Raw genomic sequence first — 13,537 nt, forward strand, 5'->3', positions numbered from 1 at the left:
ATCAGTACTATTTAGCAGAAAGAATGTCTCATTAATTAAAAGATCTTTACTTATTATTAGCCTCCTTGGCTACAGATTACTATTTGTTTTCATCAAAGGATAAGGGAAGTCTAAATTGCCTAGTGCTATAGAAGGAACAAAGCTAGAGAAATGACCCAGATGTCCTTTGGTTTTTATCCAGTTCGTGATAACTATTTAATGACAACTATGAGCAATGTGGCTTTCTTGGTCCATGACAAAAAGACATAAGTCAATTTAACTGAAGCATTCAACAGACAGTAACAGACTTGCTACAAATTACCAGGGGACTCCTACAACCCAACCTCAGACCTTCCCAATCACTCACCACATTGGCAACAGCAATCTTTGCTTTCTCAAGTTCTCGGGACGCAATTTCAATCAACTGCTCAGTGCTTTCTACCCTGGCACGTGCTTGCTCAGCCAAGTTTCCAGTCTCTTGAATGGTATTCCGGATATTCTGTAAACGGCTAATTTGGCTGGATAAGGTATTATTCAATCTCTGGAGGCGATCTATCAAATTCTGGTCTATATCTGCAATGGCAGCGCAGAAGAAAGTCCATAAATTATCTGAAGCAGGGGACGTATCTTACATGAAAGCTGAGGCAAAACCTTATTCTTCCAAACACAGATCTTTCCGATAAGCTTTTCCTAAGCCCATCGGCAGGACTGGTCAGTCTTTACTGTGTGCCCAGTTGCACCTCCACTGTTGCATTTATAACACTGTCTCCAACTGTGTGTCTGTCGGTTCCACTGACTGTGAGCTTCTCTTTCTTACTCATTCCCAGTCTTACACAGTGATTAGCAAAAAGGAGACACCCAAGAAATGTCTGACAAAGGAAAGTTTGATATTCCAGCACATGCCAGATTTAATCATAAAAATAAAATATTAAAAGCACTACCAGCTCTGAGTGCTAGACATTTTTCTAAACTAGGAAAAAACCAGGTTCAAAACAGATGTTGAAGTGTGGCCGATTAAATTCATTTTGTATTTTAGGGGCGCCCAGGTAGCTCAGTTGGTTAAGCATCCAACTCTTGATTTCGGCTCAAGGGCTCTATGCTGACCGTGAAGAGCCTGCTTTGGACCTTCTCTCTCTGCCTCTACCCCAACTCGCTTTTTCTCAAAATAAATAAATAAACATTAAAAAAATTAAAAAATAGGTTCATTTTGTATTTTAAACTAAATACAGACTTGCTGCCACCTCCCACCCCTTGGAATACCCATGTCATTTCTTTCATACTGATTTCTGCTTTTGAAGAGTTCTTCAAATTGTTTTTTAATTGTGCCCATTCAGCCTAAATCTCATACCTATGTCCTAATAAATCAAAAGATAAATATAAGCCCATGCAAATATGATTGGCACTGTCAAAACTCGCACGTGTCCTAAGATTATATTAATACACATTATATTAACACACATATTAGTATACATAAGTCCTACGCAAAATTGACCAGTTCTTATTTCAACATGATGTTCAGAGTTGGCATCTAAATTTTCTAAGGAATGTGAAAAAGAGGAGAGGTCACGGTTAAGATCAATAAAGATGAATACAGGTTTGGAAAACAGCAACCACGTAGGCAGGGTCACCAAATACTCATGCACAGTTGGTGTGGTGCAAAACTCTTGCCTAACTATAGACAGTGACCCTGCTTGAATGATCAACCACTTCTTTAATAATCTGAAGATTTTTAAGAAAACAACAAAAGACAAAGTGTCGAAATCATAGAAAATCATTTAGACTTAGGAAGCACAAGCAGCCAATGAAGTTATAAAAGCCCCTTCCCTTTAGACATTCAGGAATGTAACAGATACCAATCTCTCTGGCCAGCTTGAGAGAAACAACAGTAACTGAAAAGGGAATAGATAATGCAACTGGTAGGATCACTTCAAATGCCTTCAAATTGCAAAACCTAGTTGCACCATATAATCTCCTTTTAAAGCTGCAGAATAAACACAAGTTTAAACTACAAATAAACACTCAGGGATGGTCTGAAAGGATAAATCATTGTGAAGATATTCTTATTCTTGGCTAGTTTGAACCTAAGTAAGAAAGGTCAGCCAGGAACTCCATGAAACCAAGCCTTAGTGGGAGCAGACTTTAACCCTAGCCCGGCTATGGTGCTACCCAAGCCCCGGGAAGCAGCAGCCCATTATGTTCCTGCCTTGCAAGTGGTTCACGGGGAGGCATGACGACCATGGCTTCTGTCAAAGCTTCTGTCCAATGGGATTGTCTGCTCTAATAGAGGAAAGGAGGCAGTCAAGGCCAGAGGAAGCTAGACCTAGCTGGGGCTGCACTAAGATGCGATCAATGCTGGCTGACCCCCCTTTCTTGCCTCTTGACTGCTCCCATGTGCTCCTGGTGTTGGCACCCCAGCTCTCCAATGGACTGATCAACAGTTATTGATAACTCTGCATTCAATTCTTCAATGAGTATGGCAGTATTCTTCAATGGGAATTTGTTGTTTCAAGAGAATACATTACAGGAAAAATGTGTGCCAAAAGGTTTTGCCAACAAATGAACATACTAAAAACGCAAAGAACAGGAATAAACACAACAGGAAACATTTAAGTTCTTCTTATTCTATGTTTAACACTTAAAATGTACCAACACCACAAAACACAACTAAAGTTAACAAACTATTGACCTCTTTTTTTTTTTTTTTTTGAGAGAGAGTGAGAGAGTATGCAAGCATGAACAGAAGCAGGGCAGAGAGAGAGAGAATCCCAAGCAGGCTCCACACTGTCAGTACAGAGCCCAACACGGGGCCTGAACTCATGAACTGCAAGGTCTTGACCCGAGCTGAGACCAAGAGTTGGATGCTTAATGGACTGAGCCACCCAGACGCCTCAACTTCTTATTTTTAAATTTCTAAAAATTTACCTTATAGAACGATTTCTGGACTCTCATATAAAAATTCAACAAACTGGCCCAAACCAGATGCATCCAAATTACTTCCTTCCTCATTAATTTTATAAAATCAAAATTATATACATTAGGGATATCTACAATAAGAAATAAGGACTATATTTAGTTTCTGTTGACCTGTACTCTGATAGGAAGATTCTCTAACTCCAAATGGGTAGATTCATAAACTCAATGAAGAGGTCAATCACTGTGGTTCCAAATGTACTAATGTTAATGCACATTTACTATGAGTATCTGTGAACACCTGTACCTCAACGATGGGATGCTCTAGACAAAAGTGACCTTAGCCAGATGGGGAACACTTTGATAGAAAGAGCAGTATCTTGTTCATGTTTTCATTAACTGGTGTTTAGCACAATGCCTGGTATACTACAGGCACTCAGTAAATGTAGAAAAGCATTTGTCCAAATTTAGAAAAAAAGCTTAATTCAGAGTAAGAAATAAAAATAAAACAAGGGTGCCTGGGTGGCTCAGTCAGTTGAGCGTCCAACTGCAGCTCAGGTCATGATCTCGTGATTCTGGGTTCGAGCCCTGCATTGGGCTCTGTGCTGACAGCTCAGAGCCTGGAGACTGCTTTGGATTCTGTGTCCCCCCCTCCCTCTGTCCCTCCCCAGCTTGTGCTCTGTCTCTCTCAAAAATTAACATTAAAAAATTTTTTAAAAACATTAAAGTGATTTTTTTTAAATGTTTTTATTTATTATTTTTGAGACAGAGAGAGACAGAGCATGAGCAGGGGAGGGGCACAGAGAGAGGGAGACACAGAGTCCGAAGCAGGCTCCAGGCTCTGAGCTGTCAGCACAGAGCCTGACGCGGGGCAAAAACTCACAGACTGTGAGATCATGACCTGAGCTGAAGTCAGATGCTTAACCCACTGAGCCACCCAGGTGCCCCTAAAGTGATTTTAAAAGTAAATATTTTAAAATAACTTTTTCTTACTTTCAAAGTTTTAAAAACTCAAGTTCCTTTAAAGTCAATAAAGTATTTTGAAATAGTTTTCTAAATCTTAAACCAACTCCTTCTCTGCTTATGATCAGATAAGCTGACATAATCAGCTTATCTCATCATAATATGGTACAGATAATGTACAGAGAAGTGACATAATTGCAAAGGACATTAAATACACCACAGTATAAAATGTACTTTACACGATGTCATTAGAACATTTGTTCACTTATTAAACAGAACAGTCAGTACTTGAAGACTACACTTTTTCCTTATGAGGGTCCTAAGGAAATAAAGCAGTGCATAAAATAAATTCTGACTCACTAGAATAACAGAAAAAATCCAAATTCAAATTTTCTACTTAAAATAATGTACACCCAAAATGCATACCTTTCATGATTTTTAAAAACTGTTTTAAAACACTTTGTAATAGAATAGATTTATAAAACACTTAGAATTTTAACATCTAATAGTTTCTGATGTGTTGGGAGAACTCTTTTCACTTGCTGTATCCAAAAACATTAAGTTGACAAGTTCTTGTATTTTCACAGATGGTTTGAAAAAATTCATATTCTACAAATAGTTTAAGAAATCGAGAATTTTGTAAAGCTGTACTAACTAACCTTGAACTAGGAGCCACGTCTAAAGATTGGGCTATCTGGCAGAAGTTACCCACTGTTTAAACATGTATACCTTTGACATCCTGGGCCTCTCGAAGGAGGTCCATAACTTCTCTCTCTGCTTCCTTTAGCCTGTCCTCAAAGGCTTGATCTGTCACCACCTCTTCCCCAGTTCCAAGGTTTGCTATGAGATTCTCTAATTCCTGGAGTTTCATTCGATGATCAGCAACCTGCACATGATGAAGAACATACAGAGAACCCAGCTGGACTTCCTGCAGGAACAATCATCAAGGGGCACTCTATACACACGCAAGTCTACACACTCCACCTATGTCCACTTTTGAACAGGTAACACAGGTGGTTTTTCTTTATTGTTCTAGCTTCCAGAGAGAAACTATCAAGTCTATTCCTTTGACGTTAAACACTACATGTGGATGATTCTCCAGTTCTGACCTCTCTCTTAGGTTTTAAATTACTTTTCTGATACCTCCACTTGGCTCTCTGATAGGTATCTCTCAATTCAACATCCAAAACTATACTCTTGATTTTCTTCTCTTAAATCTGCTCTCCCTGAGTCATCTCCATCTCAATAACCAATGCCTCCAGCTACCTTACTTTCCCTGTCCTTGCCCCCAAACACACATACTTATCCAATTCAATCCAGGCTTCCCTTTCTACCCCACTCCTGACCATCATTCTTCACATAACAGCGTGTTCTTCTTAAAATATGAATTGGATTTCCTAGCTTAAAACCCTTCAGTGCATTCTCCCTGGATCTGGAGTAAAATCTAAGGTTGACATGGTGCAACATGAGCTATGTCCACCAACCTCTCCCGTCTTCTCGCAAACCAGCCCTCCTCGTTCAGGAGCCCCAGACAACCTCCACGTTTGAGGCCTGTGTATCTCATATTCCCTCTGCCTGGAACAGCCTACCTGTCACTTCTCATTCAGCTTATTCCCTCTTATTCTTCAGATCTCACCTTAAATAAATTTCCCTAGAGAGGCCTTATAGAAAGTAGTTCCTCCAGTTACTGTCTGTACCCTTTCTGGTGCTTACCTCAGTTAGTACTTTTCTTTCTTTAATTTTTATTATTTGTCTCCCAACTGGAACATAAGTCTTGGAGGACAGGGACCATGTCTACCTTGTTTACCATCTGTTCTCCAAAGCTAAGTGCACAGGAAGCACCCCTTCAATGTCTGCTGAGTGAGTGAATGAGTGAACGAGTGAATGCATGGTGGACAGCTTACCTTATCCTTCACCAGCCGGTAACATGCTGGACATTCCTGGCAGCCAGGCCGAGACCGATTGTAGAAATAGTTCTCTTCACACTGGTCACAGCGATTTCCCACAAAACCTTCTCTGCATTCACAGCGACCATCGTCTTTGCACTGGAGTGAAAGAGATCCCTCGGGATGACAGTCACACGCTGCAGAATAAAGGGAAGAGAGTACATGACAGGGAAAAGAAGGAAGAGTGAGTTCTTTTAACTCAGATTGATATCAATAAGGCATTATAAGTAGACATTTTTTAAAACCAGGCCAAATTATGAGAATTTGAACAGTTAATTCTACTTAGCAGAGAAAACAGAAATTTTTACAGCAAAAGTGAGTTTCAAAGTAAAATGTACACCCCTTGGAGGGGGCACATTTTATGTTACTTAATAATTATAGAAATTAGTCTACTGAACTAGTCAGTGCCCTTTTTTGCACTTCAAGAATTCTTCTCTACCTTCATCTCTCTGCTGTTTAATGCTTCTCTCACTAAGGATCTAGAAAACCCAAATGCTAATACTTATTTTGCATTATTTTATAGTTTGTTTACTTGCTTTGTTCTCTGAACTGGGTCAATGATTTATGCTACATTCCACAGGAGAAATGAAGGAATTCAAAAAGCAAAGCACCAAAGTGTTCTGAGGCCTAATTCCAGGCAAGTGTTTATGCCAAGGAGAAGCAGATGTTTAGATGTAACTGAACCAAAAGGGCCCCAAGGGTGGGAAGGAACTGCAGCCGGTAAGTCGACCAACAAGTTGTGAGCAAAGTCTCTCACCATTTCATTATCTGCTCTCAGAATGCGATCAATAAAAATTTTTCATTAAGCACAGTGGGAAAGTCCAGTAATCAAAGGGAGACTCCCCTCAGAAAGACAAAAGACTGGAGAAAGAATCAGAAATGATATAAAAGAAGATGTAAATAAGGTGGCCGCAAAGGAACCCGAGAAGCTCCCAATCCCCAGAGTATGAGACAAGGCTAATATTCATTGATGATGGCTTAGGTACTGCCCTGACTGCAAGCCATGGGGCCAGACAGAGGCTGTCAAAGTCTGCAGTTCTAACTGGCATTAGGAAAGACTTTGAGTTCTATGCCCCCAAAAGTCCTTACGTTTGCAGCCTTCGGGTCCAAACCCGAAGTGGTTGACCTCACAGCGCTCGCAGTGCTGACCCGTGATGCCAGGCTGGCACTCACACTGGCCACTGCGGATGTCACACTGTCCATTGGTGGAACCCAAAGCATGGCAGTCACACCTGAAAATGAACACACAACATTTCTCAGGTAAGAAAAACGGACTCTCAGCAAACCTTCCCCCCACCTCCGTTCAGCATAGAACTGATGTAATCTGTATTAGAAAACAGAATGTAAAGGGCTATTAAGACAAAATGTTATGGGCTATTAAGCGCCTGAGGTTCAAGTAATTTTCAGGGGTTCTACTGAGAACCTCCTTTTCTAACCTAACCCACAAATACAGTTATTTCACTGCTAAAACCACTACAAAGTGACTCTCCAACCTGGCACCGCATATGTACTGACCAAGAGCTTGGAAAAGAGCAATTCCCAGGCTGCAAGCCCCAGAGGACCTGATTCTCAGTGCGTCAGAGAGCACCATGTGATTTATTGTCTTCTAACTGTTGCTCAGGTGATTCTGACACAACTGGGGAAGCTTCATTCCACTCTTTTCTCCCATTAGCTTAATTACAACTGTCCAGGATTGCCTCTAAGGATACTCTGCCTCAACTGGGCACTCAACTCCTGAACAAAATCAAGGCTACCGTTACATATAGCTCAGAAAAATTCACCTCTCCCAATTAAAAAAGCAAAGATTACTTCCAGCAAAGGCACCTGGCATCTCACCTCTCGCAGCCTTGCCCACTCTGCAGGTTGTAGAAGCCGGGGTCACAGGCCCCACAGTCCCGGCCAGTCACGTGGGGCAGACATTCGCACTGCCCAGTCACAGGGTTACAGCCTCTCTGCTGCTTCACGGTTCCATAGGGATGGCAGTCACAGGCTAAGGGGGGAAGCAGAGAGCAAAAGATGCAAATCGCCCGGGAGAAGGACTAAAATGTAAACAATACAAACAAACCCTTTACACTTCAGTTGAACCAATACAGTAGCCACTAATCACCGTTGGCTGTTGAGCACCTGAAATGGGGCTGGTCTTGAGATGTGCTGCGAATGTGATATACATCCCACATTTTAAAGACTTAGCGTGGGGAAAAAAGAACATACATCTTGATAATTTTTAATTCATTAGTCACTAAAACGTGTAGTATAGTAGATGTGTTAGGTGAAATAAAATGTATCATTAAAATCAATTTCACCTGTTTCTCTTTATTTCAACATGTCTATGAGAAATTTAAACTACGAGAGGTTCACAATTTCTATTGAACAGTGCCTTGTTAGACCAAACAACTGGAAGTATTTAAAGAGACCACACATGAATCCTCAGAACACATGAGTACAACCGTGACAGAATCTGGCCGATGGCTAGATCACCTTTGCATTTGTCTGCTGGATTGGGGGCCAGGGCATTTCCAAAAAATCCATCTTTGCATCGGTCACAATAGAAGCCAGCAGTGTTATAGATGCATTTCAGGCATTCTCCTGTCAAGCGATTGCAATTTCCAACGGCATTGGGATCGATGTTGTCATTGCACTGGCAGAGGCGGCAAAGCCTCACAGGGCCATTTCTCCCCAGAGGGTCTCCAAAGTAGCCATCGTCACAGAGCTCACATCTTTTACCTGGACATGAGACAAATCTGATGTTACAAGAGAAGGGCCTTAGACATTTCTGGTGCCATTGGATACAAACAGTCTGGTCACAAAGATTCTAGTTTAACCATCAGATGTGAGGCGGCATGCTGCAGCTGACAGGGCACCAGCCCAGGAGAAGCTTCTAGACCTGGGCTGCAGTCCTGGCCCTGTGCCAGTACCGGCTGAATGACTCCAGGCACACCTCCATTTTGTTATTAGAAAGACAGGACCCGCTCTGCCCATTCCACATCACCTGTCCTGGGGACTAACCGAAATCACGCATTAAAAGTGCTTTGTGGGGCATCTGGGTGGCTCAGTTGGTTAAGCATCCAACTTTGGCTCAGGCCATAATCTCACAGTTTGTGAGTTTGAGTCCCGCATCAGGTTCCGTACTGTCGGCACAGAGCCTGCTTCAGATCCTCTGTCCCCATCTCTCTCTGCCCCTCCCCCCTCCCCCTTTCTCTCAAAAAGATAAATAAACAAACATTTAAAAAAGTACTTTGCAAATGAGTCAGGCTCAGGGTTTATTAACCTCTCCAGTCCCAAGGGATGGCACATTCATGTTTGTTTTGTTCATGATATTAAAACAGATGAAGGGCCACTCGATATCTTAAGTTTCCCATACAACAGAGTAAGCAGGACAATTTTCTTAAAAAAGTAAAAGGTTTGTGCTAATCCTTGTTCGAGCAGTGTCAACTGGTACAGAATCAGAGTATTTAGAAGATAACTTAAAGAGATCGTCATTTGCCACCAGCTTCTATTATAGCTAAGGGAACAGAGAAGTTAAGTAACTTGCCCACAACCAAACAGTTAGAATCCAGGACTCTTTCCACCATACTAAACTCACTTCTCCTCCTCTTTTCTTTTCCATTTCTCCATTATCATTAGCTCAAGTTGGGTTCTTGATATCTTTGTAGCTAATAGGGCCTGAATGAGCCTAAATTGTTTGGAGAAACAAAGGTTTGTTCATTTATTCATTTAACAAGCACCTGCCGAGCATCTATTACACAGACACTGTTCTAGGTTGTCAGGATGATGTGGTGAACAAGGCGGACAAGATCTCCACTCTCACAAAGCTTATGCTGCAGCTGGGGAGACCAATCCACAGACATATAAATAAAAATGATTAGTTCAGATAGGGATAAGCATAAGAAAATTAAAACATTTTGAGCAATATGGCAGAGTGACAGGGCAATGGCTACTTCAGATTGGGTGGTTAGAGAAAGCTCTGTAAAGAGGAGATATTTGGGATGATAATGTAAAGACAGGAAGAAAACAGCCATGATAATATCCAAGGGAAGAATGTGCCAGAAAAACAAGATGAGCTTATGGAAGTAGTAAGAGCCAATCATGTAGGTCACAGTAAAAAGTCTGGTTTAAAGTGATATTCGAGGGTTTTTGAAGTGATGTGACCTGAAATACATTTAAAAAGGATTATCCCAGCTGCCATGTGAGAGTGGACTACAGGGCCACAGAGTGAGAGAGGCTCATTAGGAGACCAATTAGACTATTCCAGGTGAGAGAGGGCAGTGGTGTAGACCAGGGTGGTGGCAGTGGAGGCAGTGAAAAGTGGTCAGATGTGAGACAGACTCAATCACACGTGCTGGCTGACTGCTTCCAGGAAATGAAAGAAAGAATTAAAGATAAGCCTAGGATTTTAGCTTGGGCAACTAGGTGGATGTGAGTATTTTCATGCAGTTGAACAAGATTGGGTAAGGACAGGGTTGGGTTAGAAAAAAAGAGAAGAAATCAAAGATGTAGCTTGGATATGCTTAAAAATGCCTTTAGCCCTGTGACTCAAGAGGACAGCAGAAAATGAAAGACACATTCAAATTAGCAAGACCTAAAGACAGTTTAATAAACATACTCTCTACACAAGTATGGGTGTAAGGAATCCCTGAAGAGAGTGTAGCACCTGTGGTAGTGACTGTCGGGCTCCATGACCTGGGCCTCAGTGGGTGGATGGAGGGAGCAGCTAACCAGAGTCTCACATTAGAAAGGGTGGTCTGGAAAAGGCTGGCTGTAACTGAGAACCTTGATTAAGGTCACCAGCCTCAAGGACCCTATGGAGAGGAGGCCTTGGAATAAATACTCTGCCCCCACCCCCATCCCCGACCTCCTGTATGTACTTCCTGCTGCCTGGACACAAATGGAGGGTCCATCTGATGTGGTGCACACAGGCCTTGTCAGGGTGGAGAAGAATAAAGAACGGATGTGAAGGGGCAAATGGAAGGCTTCCAGCCCACCCGCCAAGTGGAGACGGCAAGTAAGTAGCTGCCACTCAGGGGAGAGCACAGTCGGGGCTGAAGACGCAGATTTTTTTAGTAAGCACAGAAAGGCTTTTGAAGCCTGAAGGACAAGACTCGTTCACCTGAGGGGAGAATATAGATGAGTTGACATGGAAGTTTTAGGCTGAGAACCAGAAGTGATCAACAGAAACTCCAGAGGAGAGGGAAAGAACGAAACCCAAGAGGGGGCAGTGTCACCGAAGGCGAGAGGGGAAATGTGTGGGGCAGAGCGAGCAGTCAACTGAGTCCAGTGTTGCTGGGAGACGGGGTCAGATGAGGACTGAAAACTGACCCCTGCATTTGGCAAATGGAGACCACTGATGAGGTGAACAGCAACTCTAGCTGGGGGTGAGGCAGGGGGGGAAGGAATGAAACACTAAGAGAGGAAAGGAAGCTTCTGGTCTGTGATATACATAGTTACCAGACCCTCACCCAAGAGCCTTCTCCAGACTAGGATCAGAACAGCATTTCAGTTTTGCTTTTTATCAGATAATTTGGCTATTCTAGATATGATGTATATTTAAAATGCCTTGAAACTGGTTTTGAATACAACAATTAAAAAAATGACCTAAAACAGAGGTGCATGGTAGCCCAGGGGAAGCTTTCACTCCAAAATATCTCCCAGCAACGTGACAGCTAACCCATCCCCTTTTGTCGCGGAGTCCAGGATGTAGGTTCAAGTCCTGGATGGATTGCCTACATGACTCTGGGCAAGTAATGTACTTTTTTGGGCCTTAGTTTTTCCTTCTCATTCTGTCCCCACCCTCGGGGAGGTGTTGCTCCTTCACCTCTGGCCCTCTTACGTGAGTTCCTTTGTCTGAACTAACCACACTGTCTAAAAATTATCTGTGTTTGCCTCCACACTTTTAGCTCCTGAAGAGCAGGGACCATCCCTAATTCATCTCTGCATTTTCATTCCCAAAGCCAGGGACTCAAATAAATGTATTGAAAAAAGAATATTATTATTAATTTACCCCAAAAGATCATTTTAAAGATGTTGTGAAGAAGATCTCATCTGTGAAGATCTCAGGGACTATCAGTAGTTATTTCTATTCTTCAGTAGCCTTCTAAATGAGGAACACCTTACCCTGCATCTGCAATCTCTATTCATCATCCAAAAAATATCTGCATTCATTCAACAAGTATACATGTCAAGTGCTATTCGGGGTGTCAGGGATACAAAAATGAATAAGACAGACAGAAGTCCTTGCTCTTGTGGAGCTTAAACTGGGGTGAAGGAGAGGAAAGACAGACAACAAACAAATGAATAAACAGAAAAATATCAAGTGGTTAAAAAGCACTATGAAAAAAGTAAAGCAGGAAATAGGACTAACGAGCAATGGCATTATTTTTCACAGGGTCTGGGCTGTTTTTCAGGTGGACCTCTACCTCAATTAACATCCTCAAGAAGTGCTATTGCTCATCTCCTTCAAGCCAGGTGATAACTAAGAAGACAAAGAAGACGAATGTATTTCACAAGTCTTGTGTGAGAGGCATCTAGTTATAGACTAACGGGTTTACAACATTTTGCAAGATCTCCTATATTACACTCCATCTCTCCATTACGTATCCCAAGTCGTCTCAGTGCACCATTTGTATTATTCAGTACTGCCATGAATGAACACCCCCAAATGCTTAGCTTAGTTTTATGCTTGCAGACTACCCAATGGAACAACAGAATGAGCAAAGGGATCTCTCGTCAAAACATTTTATCAGGTACATCTAAGTATAGATTCTAAGCAAGTGGGATCTTGAGCTATGCTGTGGCAGCAGAGTAAAGGGTCTTAAAAACCTGAGGTGGTAGTGCGGGGAGGGTTCACTGAGGAAAGCCTTCCTAGGGAAGTGAAGTTTCAACCCAACTCCATGGAAAAGATTGGAGTTGGACAAGAAAAGTGAGGTTTGAGTGGAAAAAAGTGGAGTAAGGTATTCTCAAAAAAGAACATCATGTATGGCAAGCCATAGAGTCTGGCTCATCTGATGGATTACAAGAAGCCCAGGATGGCTGGAGCAGGAGCAGCGAAGGCAACAGTGGGTGGTGGGAAATGAGATCAGGTCAGAGAAATGCCATCTGTGAGCCTCTGCTGGGCCGCTGTTTTAGAACACACATACAGACAGAAAAGAGTAAAAAACCTGAAAGTCAACACTAGTTTCTACTCCTTTTCTCAACTACCTCAAGCAAATGATTGAATCTCTTTGTGTTACAATGTGCTTGTGCCTAGTGTGGGCTCAGTGGAGTAGTGAAAGGAAGATGAAGTGTTTTGATGTTTCCCAACGAATAAACAATGTTTTGATGACATACAAGATATACAAATTATTAGGTCAGTGTTTTTTATTTTTTACTTATTTCCCTGCTCTGCAGCAATATCTTTTGAACAAAAAGTTTTTAATCGTATCTGAAGCCTAGCCAGAACCTCTCTATTACATGGGGGCTAAAGTCAATGGAAAAAGAGGAATGAATGGTCATCAGTGAGATTTGGAGTCCTTAGCACGACAGTTCCTTGAGTAGCCAAGAAAGATCTAGTTTTATGTTCTTATCAAAAAGAAAGAAACTCTGAGAATAGGAACAGAGGTCTATCCAAAGCTATACAAATATTTTTTCCCAACTAAATGTGATGGGCAATGATGCACCAAAAGGACTATTTAAAGACAGAAAGAATTTAAAGAATTAAAAAAATACCAGTTTATATCAAGAATCCCAGGACAGCCCCACAAACT

General features: G+C 41.8%; 1 protein-coding gene across 1 annotated transcript in view; it reads right to left on the reverse strand.

The window, feature by feature from the left end:
• The window catches only part of LAMC1 (laminin subunit gamma 1), a 128,374-nt gene that overhangs the window by 14,918 nt on the left and 99,919 nt on the right, over positions 1–13,537 (reverse strand). The window contains exons 14-19 of the mRNA XM_060643753.3: positions 8,277–8,522; positions 7,635–7,788; positions 6,888–7,030; positions 5,757–5,935; positions 4,582–4,738; positions 347–552 (exon numbers count right to left, since the gene is read on the reverse strand). Coding sequence (XP_060499736.1) covers positions 347–552; positions 4,582–4,738; positions 5,757–5,935; positions 6,888–7,030; positions 7,635–7,788; positions 8,277–8,522 — 1,085 coding nt within the window. The remainder of the gene's footprint in view (positions 1–346; positions 553–4,581; positions 4,739–5,756; positions 5,936–6,887; positions 7,031–7,634; positions 7,789–8,276; positions 8,523–13,537) is intronic.

This window comes from Panthera onca, chromosome F1 (assembly GCF_046562875.1).
Source record: "Panthera onca isolate mPanOnc1 chromosome F1, mPanOnc1 haplotype 2, whole genome shotgun sequence".
Taxonomy (NCBI): Eukaryota; Metazoa; Chordata; class Mammalia; order Carnivora; family Felidae; genus Panthera; species Panthera onca.